Below are 19,229 nucleotides of genomic sequence, written 5' to 3' on the forward strand. Positions count from 1 at the left end.
CGTGCTGTCAAACCTACACTAGCAAGGAGATCGGGCTGAAACTATAGCTACAAGCTATCCAAGGATGGTACTATAGAATGTCACCTCAAGGTAGGCCTAGTGGCGTCATCTCTTGGTTAGGCCGGAAACTTATCAATCCACCCTCGTATTTCTTAATGAGACATCCATATTACCCTCTGCTTTCTTACTCTTTTTAATACCTTCTCATTTCGAACCTTCTCTATCTACAGTATCCTCACCATTCTCCTGCAATACCACGTTTCGAACACTTCTAAATTTTTCGTTTCCACCGCGTCCGCCGTCCATTTTTCACACCCGTGGAATCGTGCGCTCTAGACATACACTTTTAACAATCTTTTTCGAATTTCTAAATTAGCCGTTCGTGAACATAGAAGTGAAATCCTTTTTCTAAAGGCGATTCGACCTTGCACCCTGAATCATTTGACTTTCTAGGCACCGAGTAGAACCACTTGTTAACTTAAAAATCAACTCATTCGCTGCTCGCTGCAGATGTGACAGCCACATCGAAGAATCCCCTGTGCCTGTCATGTGTCAGATTAGCTAGTAAGAACAAAAGGTTGTTAGTACCATCTGTATTGTAAGCACGTTTTGTTTACGTGGTTGCATAATACGCACACATTTACAGGGTTCAATTAGTAAGTGCTATAAATACATAAGAAATAATGATTGTGAAACGACCTATTGACATTTTCGAATAAAGATGCGTCTTTATTAATATTTATGATAATTGCAATGATAGCAAATTAGTAGTGCTTTCAGACTTTCAGTATTTTCTTTCCTTTTATTACAGTTTGCACGTTTTCGCATTCGATAATTACAACACGAATGATAAAAGTAGGTGAAATATCATGGTTTGTATCAATTAATCGTGACATTTTGAACGTACTGCTTGTTGCAAGACAGACAGATTAGTACAAAGTATTGGCTGATGGATGGATCAGTTGTGTTTTGTTTTTCTATATATATATATATGTATAGTACTGTACATACATATATGTATCTATCTATTTATGTATAATAAATTACTTTCTCTTTCCAACGCTAACATAGATGACATATTTGATCGTTAGAATGAGGAAGGCCTTGATATTAAAGGTGAAGAACTTTGCTAACAGGTTCTTGTTAAATAGAGCGCGATTATTTGCGGGAATGATATTACATTATTATATTAAAATTATAGGCAACAGGTGCTTGAATCTATTCACGCGTTTATAACAATTCCATACATTATGACTATAATTACCTACCATAAAATCTGTTTTAAACAGTGGCGGAGTGTTTTTATTGATTTTGTATTCTGTAAACTTCCAGAAGGTTCCAAAAAAACGTCTGTCATATCACAATAACCTCATTTTTTGTTTTATACACTACTGGCGAGTTAAGAAGCGAACATAAGGTCTTTCTGTTACTTGTAATTGCCTACGCAGGTGTCGGCAAACTTTTAAACTGGAAGAGCCATTCGCAATAAAAATATTGTTTCATGAATTTCAAGAAGCCACGAATTTTTAATTCGGCTTTTACATTTTATTTTGAATTTTTATCGAATAAAGAAATAGAAATACGACTTTGTGGCATTAATTATTAGTTATATTATTACTGTGTTACAAAATATGGTATTATGCTAAACGAAAATGTTATGTGAAAAAATCAATGCGAACGGTGACCTTTTCTCTAGAAAGTTTTGATAAGTACAAAACATAAGCAGTAGTTTTCAGTATGAGACATAATACTAAATTTTAATTAGTAATTTGGCATCTTAGCTTGTTCTTTATTAAGTTCAAAGGAGAGAAAATTTGCTCGCACAAATATATTAATCCAAAGATCGCCAGCACACCAAAAGTCATTTTTTTTGTTTGGTTATAGCATTCCGAAAATCGAAAATCCAGGTATCGAAAATTAGTGCCTCAGAGTTGGACATCGCTCTTAAAGCTGTCCACTTGTTTTGCGATATCAAAAGACATTTCTGCCTTTCCAGCTCTTCAAATTACTACTTAGACCTGTACATTTCGAATTCCATAAGTCTTTGCTTTTTAAATCTAGTAATTGGATTTCAAATGAACCAGCATTGATTTTAAATGGAGTAAAATTTAGTTCTTTACTGTTTGCTTTGAAAAGATTCGCAACGAAAGCTAAGGCAGGCGTATTTATTTTGAACTGATCCAATTGTTCCGGTATTTGCTGACCCCTAATCTGGGGGCCAAGGGAGGCATCATTTCAAAAATGCAATGTAGTATAGAAAATGTAGTATAACTGTCTTCAGTCCTTTCTTCATAAAAATAATAAAATAATATTATAATAAAGTCCAATAAAGGTAAGCTAAATAGCTTCACTTCGTTCGTGTTGTCCTTCCCTACCATAACTTTATGACCCTAATCTAACTGAAGGTTATGGTAAGAAATAACATTACTAACGAATTGGATCCACTTCTGACGGTGTTAATACATCTGATTAATTTATTGGCATACTTGAAGGTGAGTTTAAGGGTAGAAATTAGTGGTTCCGCTTTGGTCCAGACCTGTTTCTGTTCCGACCCCTATTGGCCCTTTTATTAATTGCAAAATATAATTTCAATCATGAGTTAACCATGAACATTTTCAAATATTACGACTGTTGTTTATAAGTTATAAGCAACACTTAATTTGCAACAAATTTTCGGCTATTTAATTACTTATTTACATACCAACATAGATAGCACACCAAATCATATGTGCTCTCTTTGTCATCAGTATTTTCGTAGCAATTCAACCTTCATCTTCTAGACGTGTATAGATTTTCGTTTCATAAATCGCACTTTTCAGGAGTGAACAAACAAGACTTTGTAATGAAATTTAGCTTTGTTGTCTATCTATACATATGTACATGTGGATTATGGAATAAAAATCATATTTAAAATCATTATACAAAAATTTCTTTGTTTTTCACGTACTAAGAAGTCTCCAATTGTAGGATTGTTTAAAATTGTTTAATAGGCGCTGAAGAATGTTCTATATGAGGGTTGTCTGATTAGTCCTCATCAGTGGCAACTCGCGGTGGCTCAAATATCTCAAAAAAAACAATTAGTACTTAGGTATACTTCGTTTACTTTCTGTAGCAATGTGACCTTCAGTTTGACCGGCGCAAAGTAGAAAAGAACAGCACTAGGCCAGAAAAAAAAGGAGCCAACTCTCTTAACCGGCGAGGAGCGTATAATCCGTACAGTACTGCACGGAAAAATTGACCATTTTATCCACTACAATTGCGTTGCTCAAATGTGCTGTTATTGGTACCATTTACTACTGAAAATATCAACGAGATGTTTATTTACATTTGAAGACATATTAAAGCCTTTAACGCTTGTTTTCGACTCGCACTACTATTCACAATTGAACAAAACATTTGGCAGGTACTGTATGAAAAAGTATGTTTAATGAACAAGAGTCGAGAGTATAATGAGCTTTTTTCTTTCTACCTACGATTTTGCCATGCAAGACATTGGAAGGGCACATCGCTACAGAAAGTAAATGAAGTATATAGTTGTTTTGAAACATAAATGAGACTTCGACCATTTAAAGTCATTCCCAGTAATTTTGTTAACATGCGGTGTATTTTAAATTACGACAGTTCGTGAGCAAACTGAAGCATTTGCTCATTTACTATGTATTACGTGGCATTTAAGGCGCTCGGAATACAGCTTTCCCCATCTCCAATGTAATCCTAAGCGTTGAATTGAGCAACGATCTGGCTTTGCTCATCCCAGATGCGTCGACCGGCGAGTGCGCATTCGCAGACCAAATAACTCGTAAGCCATATACTAAACGTAACCTGAGCAATGCTCATTTATTAGGTTATTGTAGTGAAATCGTTCGAAATGTAACTTTCCCCATCTTCAATATAATGCTAAGCGTTGAGTTGAGCAACGATCTGGCTTTGCTCATCCCAGATGCGTTAACCGGCTAGTGCGCATTCGCAGACCAAATAACTCGTAAACCATATACTAAACCTAACCTGAGCAATGCTCATTTATTGGGTTATCGTATTGAAATCGTTCGAAATGTAACTTTCCCCATCTTCAATATAATTCTAAGCGCTGAATGGAGCAACGATCTGGCTTTGCTCATCCCAGCTGCGTCGACCCGATCGGCGAGTGCGCATTCGCAGACCAAATGACTCGTTAACCATGTACGTAAATAAACGTATGTTTATTATTAACTTTCACACTGAACTGACGCTTAGTTTGCGTTGTCTTCATCATTCAAGGAGATACAGTTGCCCACTGGTACTCACAAAAACGGGCATATTTAAGAAAACCACATTTCATAGCTTGGCTAAAACGAAGAAGGTAGAAGCTTAAAAATGTTCATTCACTACTGCGTTGTTCCTGACACGTTTTCTGCACCGTAATGGTATTACAGTTCGTTACGTGCTTTGCGAAATCCGAAGAGCCGAGATTTAATGACGCGTTTCGTTTGCAAAGCTCGCTGTTGAGTTTGCACTGATAATGATGATAGTCTCCATCCGCATAAAGAAAAAGAGGGGATAATCCTCTGCAGCTTTGATCTTACGTAGGAGGAATTTCGCGGTCGCTCTACAACAGCTAAAGACAAACTTGGGAGAAACGGAAAATTTTGCGTGGGCGAATTGATTAATAAAGTTTCTTAAATTTTATTACATATTGTTGCAGGGCCGTAGTCAAATAAAAATATATAACAATCAGTAAATATTGATATCTGCTGCCTTTATCTATAAAACTTCAAACAGCTTCAATTCGAACGGTAATTATTCGAAATTTACTATGGCGTGCTGATGAGAACTAATAAGTACCAAATCGCTACCCGCGTCTGTTATTTTCTATAAAATAACTGACCTAGCAACTTTATGATGAACGTGTAGGGGGTCGGGCAGGTGTCGGAGTCCTGGCACTAGTAAAAAAAAAACTTTTGGGTGTTTCATTCCCACCAGCCAGTAATGCTGGTGGGCGGGCAGTCCCTCCGGATTACTCCGGAAGGTAGGGCGGAAGGCCCTCTTCAGCCTGCTTTCAGGAATCGTGGGAATGAGTGGGTGGTGGTTCGGGTGAGAAAGATGAGACGGTCGAAATGAAGACAGAAGAGAATGAAAGATTATCTGTGGAATATTACTGCCTCGGCATTTGCCTAAGTGATCCAAAGAAACCACAGAAAAACTTGGACCAAGGCAGACGGACCCGAATGCTAAGCAATGGTCTAAACCTCTAGGCTATGCCGCTCGGTGGGCACTAGTAGCTATCTGGGGTTAGTAACATACGATAACCAAATCACCAGGTGTACCTCGTAAACAGCCGCTTGAGGTGTCAGACCAGGTACTTAGTATCAAACCCTATAAGCCTAAGCTATCCTTGCTGGCAGATTACAACACGTATTATCTCTAAAGCAAAGGTCATCCGCAAACGACCTCACTTAATGTGGGGGAATGGGGCCGAGGTAATTCGGTCTCATAAAATCAAGATGGCTTACCAACGCTGGAATTCAAGTAATCTGACTGAGAGGGGATCTCAACAATCAAACATCCGATCTGAGATGCAGAATGATATAGTCCATTAACTTAGAGAAAGGTACACAATGGCAGATCGATGTGCGTGAACTGCCCCATTAAGCGTAATTGTTAGAAGATATTTTTGGCGCTGTAGGCTTACGATTCCAGGGACTCGTCTACGATCGATATTCGTTTGTGCGCATCGCCCACGCTGTACCTTTCTCTAAATGAACGAACTATACTACGCGAGGAGGGCGGTTGGAGATTGGAATTGCAGTGGTAGTAGTTAAACCCAACATGATGGGGTAGTAGTGGTTAATTTCGATGAGTGGGTGGAATATTCGTAAGGGATCAAGCCTGCTAGGCCTGGGTGTGGACCAGAGAGCCCCAGAGAGTCTTGCACATTTTCTAGCTAGTGGTGACTACAGCCTCTGTGTGCTGATTGAAAGTATCTCAATCTCTTGTCCAAGGGTGGCATGGTGGGTAAACCGCAAGGGAAGAATGTTCACAATAATCTAAATAAACCGGATGAACGTTTCCACAAACTTTAAATTGTCCACATTCTGTTTTTGGAAATTTGATTTTTATACTATGCCGCGATTTTACGAAGAAATGCTAATACGTAAATGTATCAGAAATGATCCTTTTACCACAACAACATGAAAATACATTTTTGGCTTGGCAACGTCGTATGACGAGAAAAAGCGTATTTGGTCTCCCTCAACATTAATAAGTGTCATTTTTAATGGTATTTTTTTTAAAAAATGTCATTGCGATGAGTTTAAAAAGTTATCATATAATAAAATCGTATGTACTGTATTCTTATTTGATGAATTAAATATCTACAAAATTTGCATAGTTCGCATATTAGTGTAGTATATATAGTTAGTTAAATGAATGAGTAAGGTTTTGCATTATACATACATATTCCTAGCGAACGTTATTTCTGTAGAATGAAAACTCAGAAATGACTAGATCGTCGTAATCTAATATAAATGTACTTGCTCCTACCGTTTGCAAAATACTTGAATGCTTACTAGTCTCGATATATCTGATCTTTTGCCAAAGGTCCTTGGCATGGGCTAATTTTGATTTCTAAATTTCCAACGCCTGGCTATCGTAGAGAGATATATTATTTAACTACACTTATACTTCATATGATAAACGACAACGTATTAATATCTGCAGAGTATATTCACTAAAATAAAAAAAAACTGTTTAACTGTTGTTGTTCAAACTCCTTAATATAACTATAAAGATTCTTCTTGCTATATAATAAATCAGAAAACAAAACATTTTTGCTGAATGATGAATAAGAAGAGATAGTGTTAAACGCCATCCGTAGAAAATTATTACTTATTGTTCAGTAGATACAATAATGTTGAACAAGGTCCTTTTCTAGGCAGGATATCGACCTGTCTGTATTTTGGCATTCCTTAGTTGCAAGCGGTAATGGCTCAGTGGTATGGACATTCGGCTGCCAAGCAGGCGGACCTGGGCTCCATTCCACTTTGATGCTAAAGCTTTTTTCTGCTTAATATTTATTAGTTTTTTTTACTAATCCCTTTTCTAAAATTAATTGTTTTAACCAAAAAATGCTTTTTTTTAATTGCTTGGGATCATAAGAAAAAGACAACTGAACGAAGTGAGTGGTCATGTCCTTTACTGCTCTAAGGTGGACTTTATTAAAACTTTTTCTTTAAACTTATCATAACCCAAACACATAAATAGATTGTTAATTACAAATGAGTAATTATTGTCAAGCGTCGAATTTAAATTTTATATAAGTAAGAAATGCTAAAATGCTTTTGGATTTTTCTATGGCGTGCTGATGAGGTTCAATGAGATCGAAATCGCGACCCACGCCTTTTCATTGGTACGCTACAACGATAAGGATTTTGTACTTTATAAACGTACAAGTTATTACACGTATGTTTTGTACATCAATAATTCATATTAAGCAAGTTTATTTTTATTTTCAGTCAGTCAAATTTCTATTTATAAGTCAAATTTCTTTCTATATTCAGGTGTTGGTTGTGTGCGATATATTAATGTCAGTTTATTAGCGCATTGAATGTAGGCAGCAGGTGGGTCATTGTCGGATAGAGTAGGAATTTAGTGCATGACCTACTTTTATTATACTGATATACAGAAATGTATTTCACGTAGGAACCGATTGTTTTTTCAATATGTACGTCTTTGAACAAATAAGAAGTTGATGGTAGTCAGGCGTTCTATCGAAAGTGCTAAACGCGGATCGATCATCTTGGATCTTATCAGCACATCTCAGTTGTGTGCGTAATTCGCTACACATCATCTCGTTAGCACAGGATGAACCAATGGACTAGTATTTTCAAATTAAAAACCCTTGTTGCGTTAAAGCTTTGTATTTTCCAAAACACAACACTATGTACAAAAACTTAATGTATAAAACCTTAACCTACACATAACCTTGTTTATGTGCAGATTTCCCAAAATTATATTCCTTGAATTATAAACCCGATACGAGAGCGCCTACTCGTCATGAAAGAACCAAAAGTACTTCTCTTTCTGAAATTCTTTCCGAAAAACTGCCTGCCTCCTCCTTGAACCTTCTTTTATTGCCACTTGTTTTCAAGTTTCAATCTGCCTGCATACAACCCATAGTGCCCCAAAGAGAAAGTTAGCAGGTATAATCCCAGCCCTTGTAAATGTATATTTTTCAAAAAGGAGCAGACCAAATATTTTTCTAGGAAATCTGAACATCAGTTTCGCCATATATTCTTTAGTTTTTCCTTGAGGAAGGGAAATCTTAAAAGTCACCCCTGAAAGGGGTAGTGTCGAATTTGCCTAAGCGCCTATCGTCTCAAACTCCTCCTCGAGTAGGGAGATCACCCAAAAGATTGTACATCCCGGGGAAGGTTCGTTAGGAAGGTTGGGATAGGGGAGAGGTATGAGTGAGGAAGGAGAGCTTATTGTAGGGAGAAATGGGGTGGACGAAAATCGATGTCCCACCTCAAAGAGTAGGTGACAGGGCCTTCTGAAACGGTCGGAAAGTGTCGATATAGACTGGTTTGGGTGACCTGACTCTGAAGCGAATCTGGTTGCAGCCTAGGGGAGAGAAGATTGACCAGTTTCTTTCAGAATTTGGGTGTTTCTGATGAACCATGGATAGTTGAACGAAGAATCCGCATGTAGATGCCTTGAAGAATTTGTAGGCGGTGGGGATAGGTGCAGCTACAGATGGGAATGGCGTAAGGGCAAATGCTTCTGATAATTACGTTGAACGCACGGATTTTTGTTTGGTGGGAGATAAAGCTATTTTGAAAAAAAGACTTCAGAGAGGAAACGGCCCCTACGGCCTTGGCACGGGTGGCAAGCGTGTGGTTTCGCCATGTCAGTGTTTTGTCAAAGACGATGCCGAGGTATATGACGGAGTTCTCCATTTGATGGGCTGGTTGTTAACGATGATAGTGGGTGAGATTGCTTCCGACACCAGTTGAGGAGCAGGAGCAGAAATTTGTTAATATTTGCGAAGCTCCGTAGAATTGTTTTGGTGGAATCTATAAGAGTTATACCATCGGCATAAAAGGCAGTGAGAATTGAAGGGAAAAGAGATTTACATACCTCGTTACTTATTATAGAGCTTAGAATAAATGCATCCACACCCTTAGACGTTAATATGTCTGCTGGCTGTTGAATGATGGTCTCGTGATCCGTGGTGTTGGTCGATGATCATCATCTAATGCTCCCTCTCTCATACAACCCCTTTATTTAATCGCACTGCCGCGAAAGCATGATCGCAGAAATCTGCCTGCCCGTTGCAGAAAACAATTATTTTTCACATTTGTACCTCTAGAACCTACTTACTCGACAGGGATGTACCTGTCCTTTACAGGTAGCAATCTTTTTCACATCTATATATACCTCGAGAACATACTTGATAAATTTCTTCTGTTGGTCGTTTTTAATGAACGTGACTGTACCATCATTTAGCAGTATTCATTATACGGACGATCATCTGCAAGAACTTCTTTGACCCACTTTCACAATGTGTGCTTAAGGCATTACCAGTGAACTAGCAACAAAATGGGAATCCTCTTTTTCTTTGCAATCATTTTTATGGTAGACGATAGAGAAAGAGGAAAAAATAAAGTAAAGAATAAAATCATAGCTGCACTTTAGCACATTCGAGGCAACGATTAATGGATGTGATACCTCCATAATGAATAGAAAATAGAACCCTGTCATGACCAAAATCTAAATCATCCTTAGCAACGAATCAACGAACGTCACCTACTACGAGAACACATTAATTAGTACCTTATCTCAATCATTTTTTATTGTACAGCATTTATTCCATTTTGTCATAATTTAAGCTCTACGCTAAGTGTTATTAACATGTAAGCCCTTCTCCCATCCATTTGCTTTGGTAAAGGTCATAAACAAATTTTTGCTAAAAAGTTTTAAACCGATGGTTTTCATCATAAATAACAAAACAACCTTCATCACCTTTAAACACCTCTGCTTATGGGCTTTCTCTAAGCTTTAGTGGCGCTAACGTCCTACCAAAATCATCATTTATGCATAAGTAGACTGTTCGGTAATTTGACAGTTTCCCCTGTGATTATTGGCTTGAATTTCTTAAAATTATTAAAAGATAAAAAGAAAAGCGAGAAATGATATTTAATGTGAATCCAGCATTTAGCCTCTCGTAATCCAAATTTAAAATATCTTGAATGAACTCTCATCAGCCATCATAATCATCATCTTATAGTCGTCAGTAATAAGACTGGTTGGACACACACCTCCACTCTTTCCTATCTTTAATAATATAATCTTCGCATTTTCCTAAAATTAGAACATCCCACATCCTTAACTATTTGTGAACAGTAATTTAATAAATATTGGGAAGGGTGTCAGACAAGGATGCACATTGTTACCGCTACTTTTTAATTTATGTATCGAAGACGCGATCAACATCATTAAACACAGTACAACTGTAGGGATGGATATACAGGGGCAAGAGATTAGTATGTTTACATTTGTAGGAGGAGTTAGAGATAGCTTTAAATAAAATGGAAGCGGTTAAAGGTGTATGTTTTGAGCGCGGCGTTGTACGGGTGCCAAACATGGACAGTAGGCGCGGCGGCAAAAGAAAAGGTTAGAAGTTTTCGAAATGAAGAGGTATTAGAAAGAATAGGAGAACAGAGGACGCTATGGAAGTCAATAAAAAATAGGCGAGATAGGTTGGTAGGACACCTTCTCAGGCATGATGGTCTAGTCAGAGACATATTAGAAGCAGCAGCAGGAGTTGGGAGGGGTAGAGGTAGACCTAGGTTAGATTACTGTTCGCAAAAAATGCGGAGATTAGCTCTGGATAGGATAGAGTGGAGGTGCGTGTCCAACCAGTTTTAGGACTGACGACCTTATGATGATGATGATGGTATTGACAAAACAGTATTGTATGAAAATAAATAAAATTAAAATAATACGATTGGTATTAACCGTAAGCCAAGTATAATGCAAAGTAATTATCAGCACCTTGTTGTCATTCTTCATTTGTTTGGAGTGCAATAGATGCAGCACAAGTATAAAGTTCATTTGTATGTTTGTATAAATAGGTGTTGTCTGTCTGTAATACTTTTTAACAAATTCCGTTGTTTTTTACTGGTTCGGCATAATTTATATGTGTATAAGTAAATGGGCGACCTTCTGAATTCTTTCGAGGTTATTGACAATGAAATTTCTATCTAAAAAGTCACCAGGAAGTCTTGTAATGTTGCCTTATGTTTTTGTTTGTTTACATGCGGAAAGAAAGCTTGCAATTACTAAATGATAGTCCAAATTTCACCTATCAGAGACAATAAAAAAACTTTCAGTGGGACTTCAATATGAATATGTAAATGGGAAAGGGGGTGAAGTGATTTAATCCTGTCTACGTTTACGTTTAATGAATTCGGGAATATTCTTGATATTTTTTGAGTGTTTTAGGAATATTGGGAACTGGTGGGTGGTGGTTGGAGTGAGAATGATGAGACGGACGAAATGAAGAAAAGTGAAAGACTATCTGTGGAAAGGTTTTGAAAATTTATATCGAGCTCCAGAAAAAACATATTCAAACAAATTATTTTGGGTAATTTACTTTCAAAAAATTTTTTAGTGGCCCAGTTCTTGACCTTTTGCGGTTCGGTCCGCCAGTTGCCGATCGTTGACCTAGAGGTTTCTAGCATTCAGAAAGACACCAATCATTTGCGGGTTCGTCTGCCTTCGTCCAAGTTTTTCTGTAGTTTCCTTGGGTCACTTACAATTAGGCAAATGCTGGGCCAATAATATTCCATAGAAAATCTTTCACTTTCTTCTGCCTTCATTTAGTCAGTATCGTCTTTCTCACCCCAACTACCACGGTTGCAAAAAGGAGACTGACGAGAGTATGCGCACTTAATTTTGTTTTTCACACAAAATTTGATACAGATTCTTTGATCCATTTTTTTGGAGTAGGCAAAAATCGAAGACTAACCAAAACACGTGCAAGCAAAGCAGCTGTCAAAAATTAACTGAACATTCAACATGTCGATATAATGAGAGGCATGAGTACCAACAACACCATAAAAAAATTGAAAATCGAATATACGTAACCCGCGGAAATTCAAAATTCGCAATACATTTTGAACAGACCTTGTATATACAAAATATATTTGTACATTGACTTCACGACGACACCGTATAACCTAGCGAGGAACTCGCAAATGGATTGGTGAAGCATCGGCAGAAGAGGGATGTATAGAAATTGTTGGGAACTGAATCTACCATCACAGTATATGGTAAAGATTCTATACAGTAGGTTCACTTCCCAGTAACGCCCAATCATCCCTCTCCTGCCGACGCAAAACCCAGCGAAGCAGGTGTTCTTTGGCCAATATACACTATTTATTTTGTAACAGTATCAAGTATCAACTCAATTTAGTTTTTTAGATATTGACTTAATTGGCTTTGCAATAAATATCTTTAATTCTAAACCAAGCGTTAAAATGGTTAATTAGTTCCTCCTTTTTGCGGAGTATACTTCTACGTTAATTACCTACTAATTATTGTGTTTAATACTCCACTTGCGTTTAATTGGATTAGTTGGAGTTAATTTTCATCTAGTTCAACCGAATTCATTGTGTCAGAAATATTGTACTATTCCTGAATATAAATTGTATAAGTAAGTTAGACATTTATTTCGGTAGAAGCTATGATTTATTTTTAGTGTATTAAATGTGATATGTATGTATGTTTGACATAGGATCTATTTTCATGGGCGTAGCTGGCGGGGTAGCTCCTTTACAAATGTGATGTAAAAATAGTTTTTTTTATGTTTACGACTTGATTGAAATATTCTCTACTGTTTTTGTTTTTCAACCCAAGGCTATCCGTGCTTCCCCCATTTACGCCACTAATTTAACAAGATTTAATTTTATTACTTGAGAGAAAAATTTACTACACACTTTCTTTTGAATGATTTACTGAAATGCGTGTTTTCCTTAAGTTAACAGCTACATATGTTTGAAGTTAGTTAAGCAATGAAAAAAGATTTTATGTCGAATGTAAATCATTAACTGCCTATAGTAAAGTACCCATATAGGCTATAAATATCCCACAAGATTTAATTATTACTCTTAAAATAAAATAAATTGTAATTTAACGCCTGTAACTTCAAGCAATTTAATAAATAAAACAATTAACGTTGAGTTATGTTGGCATTGGTGTAGCTAAGAAAGTTTTGTAAGGGTGGAAGACGATCAGATTCTTCAAGGTTTTAATTTCGGTAAGAGGGTGTATGGTGACACAAAATTTCTTAACTTTTAGAACAAAAGTTCATATGGTGGTCACTATTCTGTCAAAACCGTTAAACGTGGGTCGCGATCCTCTTGGGTCTCATCAGCGCGTCGTGACCAATTCCGACAACGCACAGATCAACTGTACGTGTTGCCTTTAGACTGCGTTTTACGAATTACTACAAATAGCGTAGAAAACGCCACCTGTAGTAGAATTGACAATTTTGGAACTAACGAAGTAATTTAATGTGAGAAATAACAATGGAGTACATTAATATTTTTCTTATTCATAGTGGCAACCCTGCAGTAGAGACAATGGTTGAATCCTTATTAACAGTTCATTTTAAGATAGGGATGAAGATTAAAATTTTTGTAGAAGAAAAATACGTAGAATAATATGATCTGTCTTCAATCTACATGACAAATATCTTCCTTTAATTTTTCTTGCTCGTATATTGGTAAACGAGGGTTGATTTTTGGAGACAAAATAATGGTTTTTTCTCAAGATAGAAATAATGGTAACGGCATATTCGCTTAATACTGTCGATTTTTCTAAGGTGGGAAATGAGTTTTGTAGGGTGGGCGCTGCTACCCCCCTAACTACGCCCATGTATGCTTCACAAAATAAAAATTGATGTTTCATTTTGAACATAAGAGAAGCACAAAGTGAAAGTAATATTTGAATTTTAATTAATTGGAAGGGATATAACTGTGCCAAGTGTTACTTCACCTATACGAAAATAGGTTTGTGTAACTGTTCAACTTTAGTATTTGAAACAATGTACATACATACGTTATTATTGGGTCAAGTAGGTATTACGATGGGTGGAACAGGAAAAGATAAAATTCGTATCAACAACAAACATAAGCAGAAAATGTATGAAAAGTTTTGTAAAACTTAATTTATGAATCCTAAAATTTCTCTGAAAATTCTACACTTAAATAAATGCTTATACTTACAGCTAATTTTATGCCATCACGGTAAAAAGCTATTCATAACTAATAACTAATGTAACTCCTTCACGAGCTGTTGCGTAATTGATATAATCCAATTCAGTTAATACTGTTATGTTCTGTTTCCGCTGCTATTGCAAAATTGCCTATAGAATTGCCAATTGAAAGTAATCACTATTTGCCGGTTTGGAAAATGAATGCTATTGAATGTCAACGTTAAAGGACCCGTGATGAATGAATGGAAATTTCTGTCTGTCTTTTTGTCACGGTTTCCTAATTGTTCATCGCAAAAGTACCGGAATTTGGTCGATGCTTTTAAGTTTTTTACAGTTCATGGCTTTTAAAATAAAATAAACAACATTTACAAGGTGGAATTTTGAAATTACTTTTATTTTTCCACAGCAGAAGCTTCTCTAAAAGTGTCATAAAACATATAAATATTTGCTGTCAGCACAAGGCAAATTAGTATACGTGATTAGTATCAGCAATTTCTTATGCTGAAGTGTACGATGTGTTGCATACCTATTTACAAACAATTACTTTATAAATTTAATTTTTCAAACAATTTTTAACACAAAGATAGTAATTAAACAAATTGTTCGAAAGTGAATTCCGAACACTCGAAGCAATGATGCTAACAAATTCGAGCTAGTAGTGACTGGAAGGGGCGAAGAACTTGTCTTATAAATAAAAGAAATTATGAGTGTTGTCAGTACATGGCGAAGTAGTATACGTGGTTAGTATCAGCAATTTCTTATGCTGAAGTGTACGATGTGTTGCATACCTATTTACAAACAATTCCTTTATAAATTTAATTTTTCAAACAATTTTTAACACAAAGAATGTAATTAAACAAATTGTTCAAAATAAAATAATTGTATTAAAAAAAACTAGTATAACCCATCCAACGACTACCACATCGTATCTATAAACCCTTGACCGAGTATTGATACTTAAACATATCAAAAGATTAGTGATTAAATACGTATAATATTATGCATCAGTGATGCTGTATTTGGGGAAGTTTTCTTAATTCTAGGGGAGAATATCGAAAATTGTTTCATTTAGTGAAAAAGAAAACTTATGACCTTATCCAAGTCAATCTGGGGATATTTATCATCAATACCTTTGGATATATTTTTATTGCTTTGTAACATTATTAACTTTACACGTAGAAGAGTTTTGGAATAAGTTGGGAAAATGTAAAAAACTTGAAATTTTTACGAATGAAGATGGTAACGCTTGCTACATGGTACAAATTATTAAAAAGTGGTACAAAAACCAAGAAATTGGAACATCTAACATTACTGCGAGGCGAAGAAAAAATTTTTGCCCTTTGCCCCCTCCCCTACCCTACGCCAATGGTACTGACAAAATTGCAATCGCCAGCGTCGCTATGATTGCCATTCTACATTTGTACTTGGTCTATTTCAATTTTTTTATCCCTAGCTAATTTCAAGAACTTGAATGTTTAGTTAGACGAGTTGAAATACCTTAGTAAAGCCGTGTAACGCCTGAAAATATCCCCCAGATGGCGACACATTGCCTCTATTTTGGATATTACAAAACTAAGAACGAGATACACTCAAAATATTGAGCATGCAGTCCTGAAAAGACGAGTTTTTTTTACTTATTCATCTTGATCTTTCTCTTAATCTCATACAAGCATCTTGTTTCTGATTGGATCGTAATTTTTCAAACAAAATAAGATCGGTAAATTCTAGACTCTTGCAGTAACCCTATCCAATAAAAATTTTAATTTAAGTATGTATTTACTACATAACAATACGGAAACCGAAGGAGTGGTTGTAGCAATAACGAACTTCATGACAAAGTTAAGGATCAAATTGGGTAGTAGGGAAGTAAAGCTTTAAATGCAGTTTCCAAAATAATAATGTCCTCATCAGCAAACTGTTGTCAATTGTACATAATAAATTTTAATAAAAATACTCATCCCAGAATTGCTTCTTTGTTGGCAATATTTTTGTGGTAATAAAGACCATTTACATTTAATATCATCCAGTAAAGTTTCTAGGGAATTTTAGAGATTTTATTTATGGGATTAGGTGGTCCCTTCTGGCATCAGTGCAAACTTAAGTACTCCAAGCCCTAAGTCCAAAGACTACTCAAAGCTCAAATTACATTTTAAAATCGAAGAACTTTCGAATTACCAATTACTTTGAAAACAATTAGATTCAAGCCCCTAAGCCCTAACTTCTAACTACTTCTTCATAAAAGAAGTGATTCTGTGCCCTGAAAGGACTGAAAGCACATATTCAAGCAGAAATCACCACAGCTCTGCCCAACTCTGATATAACAAAGTGATAACGATGTTGAAATGTGTCACAATGAATGTTTTCGGTATTTGTTAGCTGTTACTGGCTAATCGACCACATAATTTCGTCGGTAAACATGTGGGTTTAATGTTGCTGCAATTTTTGCAACGTATGGTTTTTTTATTGGCAAGTTTTTTTTTGTTTGTTTTAGCGGCACAATTGGCGTCCAAGTCGTTGATGGAAACTATTTCGGAAATTTACGAAAGCCAGTGGTCCGGACATGACCAGCTTTACGTTCAGTGCCAATCGGTCGACATGCTCTGGCAGGATTTCAGTCACAAACTGGGCGAGCAAGTTCTCCTTCCGTTAAACACATATCAAAGTCAATTTTTGGAAATGAGGGTGAGCAAAAAAATATTAAACTAATCATTTTTGCCGTAATCAAATCAAGTGAAAGAATGTATTTTACCTACCGAAATGAGGTTAGAAGATGGGCCGTCCACATCCTTCACAGTCTCTAGTAACAGTGAAAGTGTTTTTGCCCATTACACATTATCCTAAATACTGTTTTGATTTCAATGGAAATTACCATACAATTGGTATATCAATTGTAATTACATCTCGTATTCATTATTCGGTTAATGAAAACGAAAATATCAACTCATATACGCCCTTTAAAAGCATTCATTAATAATTAATTTTTCCTAAAATTGAGGCACGCATTTCACAATTATATGTACAGGATGACTTTGTTATAAGAACTGCTGAAAGGTTTTATTATAAAACCCCCTGTATATATACATGCACGTACACAAGGGACATGACATCTCCATAAATTAAGCAGTAACATTAAATATTGCTTGAATACTTATAAGGGATCCTCAAGCACCGAGAAATATTCTTTTTAATTTTATGGTCATAATAAAATCGAAAAATGGATGTTTCATGATTCTGGTCTTTATAAAAAAATGCAAAATTTAAAACAAAAATATTAAATTTTTTTTGTAATTAAAACAAGTAATGTTTTTATTTTTATAATTTACAGCAAATAAGTTGAAATAATGGACAGTAGAATTGTGGCAGGTGGGTGCAGGGGGGCGTGTGTTAAAAGACGATGAAAAATCAGTTTTTAAGCATGAGTCATTTTATTCAGTTGAAAAAATTGGATCAGTGCAATTAATGAGTATTTTTTTCATGCTCTTTTAACCCCCCCCCCTCCCAACATATGCCACTATTTCACCTGTCACTAAGTACTCAGGAGTAACTTTTCATTACTATTATTTAAAAATTTTATACAACCGATTGTTTTCCAATGATTTTATCAATTTTTTAGTTTTTAATTGTTAATTTTGTCATGTAGAAAACAAAAAAATAGAAAAACTTGATTCGATGCCGAGAATTTTTTTTATTAAAGATTACTTAACGAAACTCAGTTTTTTTGCCATTTAAGATCATAAAACTATTAGAAATCTTGAATTCCGACATTTCTATTACTTCTTTTCACCAATCCGCTGTAAAATGGACCATTTTGAGATCAGGATCATGAAGATTCGTCAATTTTTTGAATTTGTTATAGCCAAAAAGCCAGGTGACCGTGAAAGTGTATAATTACCTTACGTTTTTGAATATGACATCTATGTGCAAAAAGAAACATTGTAGCATATTATTAAGGGTAACCTTTTTACTTAAATAAGCCAGATGCCACCCTTAAATTGTTTAAATAGATAATGCTTTTCTTATGACAATAAGTAAGTTGTAACTTACTTCCTTTAATTAATACTAAAGGATACTTAAAAACAATCAATAAATACAAAATTATTCTCCATAATTTTTTCATAAAGATGTGACGTCATGCTATAATATAAGCTCTCTCAGAAAAAAAAGTATTTTGTTGATTTTAAATTTTATTTTTTATCTGTAGAAAAAGATAGATAAAAGAGGCAGGAAGCTGGTAGACTATGACAGCCAAAGGCACAACTTCCAGTCTTTACAAACAAGCATGGCGAAAAAAAGGGACGATACGAAACTATCAAAAGGACGTGAGCAACTTGAAGAAGCGAAAAGGACCTACGAAATGTTAAATTCGGAATTACACGACGAACTGCCCGCACTTTACGATTCCAGAATACTCTTCCTCGTCACGAATTTACAGTCTCTATTCAGTGCCGAAGAAAATTTCCATTCAGAGTGTTCCAAGGTGAGAGAACGGCATTTTGCCGTGATAACTACCATTATAATCATTCTCTCTATTCAGCTAAAAGTTGTAAACACTTTCACATATTTTAATGTCTCGATCGACACGACAGGAGCTATCGTCTAGATAAATTTTGCTGTCGTGAGTGTTTTAGCTTGTACGACCAATTCTTCTCGATTCTTAGGATTTTTTAGCCTTCCATGTTCCCAGAATAAAAGCAAATCTTTTATGGTACCGCTCATAAGTCCATATTTGCCTGTTTGTCGCAGCTGAATTTCTTGAAATCTGTTAAACAGTGAAATTCGATCATCATCATCATCATAAGGTCGTCAGTCCTAAGACTGGTTGGATACGCACCTTCACTCTTTCCTATCCTGAAAAACTAGAACAGCCCACATCCTTAACTATTTGCCAACAGTAATCTAATCTAGGTCTACCTCTACCCCTCCTAACTCCTGTTTCTGCCTCTAATATGTCTCTGACTAGACCTTCATGCCT

General features: G+C 35.8%; 1 protein-coding gene across 2 annotated transcripts in view; it reads left to right on the top strand.

Annotated features, from left to right (window-relative positions):
- The window catches only part of LOC108736322 (myc box-dependent-interacting protein 1), a 72,869-nt gene that overhangs the window by 48,409 nt on the left and 5,231 nt on the right, over positions 1-19,229 (top strand). For both annotated transcript variants that reach the window (XM_025974094.1, XM_025974092.1), the window contains exons 3-4: positions 16,749-16,939; positions 18,459-18,734. In XM_025974094.1, the coding sequence (XP_025829879.1) occupies positions 16,749-16,939; positions 18,459-18,734 (467 nt within the window). The remainder of the gene's footprint in view (positions 1-16,748; positions 16,940-18,458; positions 18,735-19,229) is intronic.

This window comes from Agrilus planipennis, unplaced genomic scaffold, assembly GCF_000699045.2.
Source record: "Agrilus planipennis isolate EAB-ADULT unplaced genomic scaffold, Apla_2.0 scaffold64, whole genome shotgun sequence".
NCBI lineage: Eukaryota > Metazoa > Arthropoda > Insecta > Coleoptera > Buprestidae > Agrilus > Agrilus planipennis.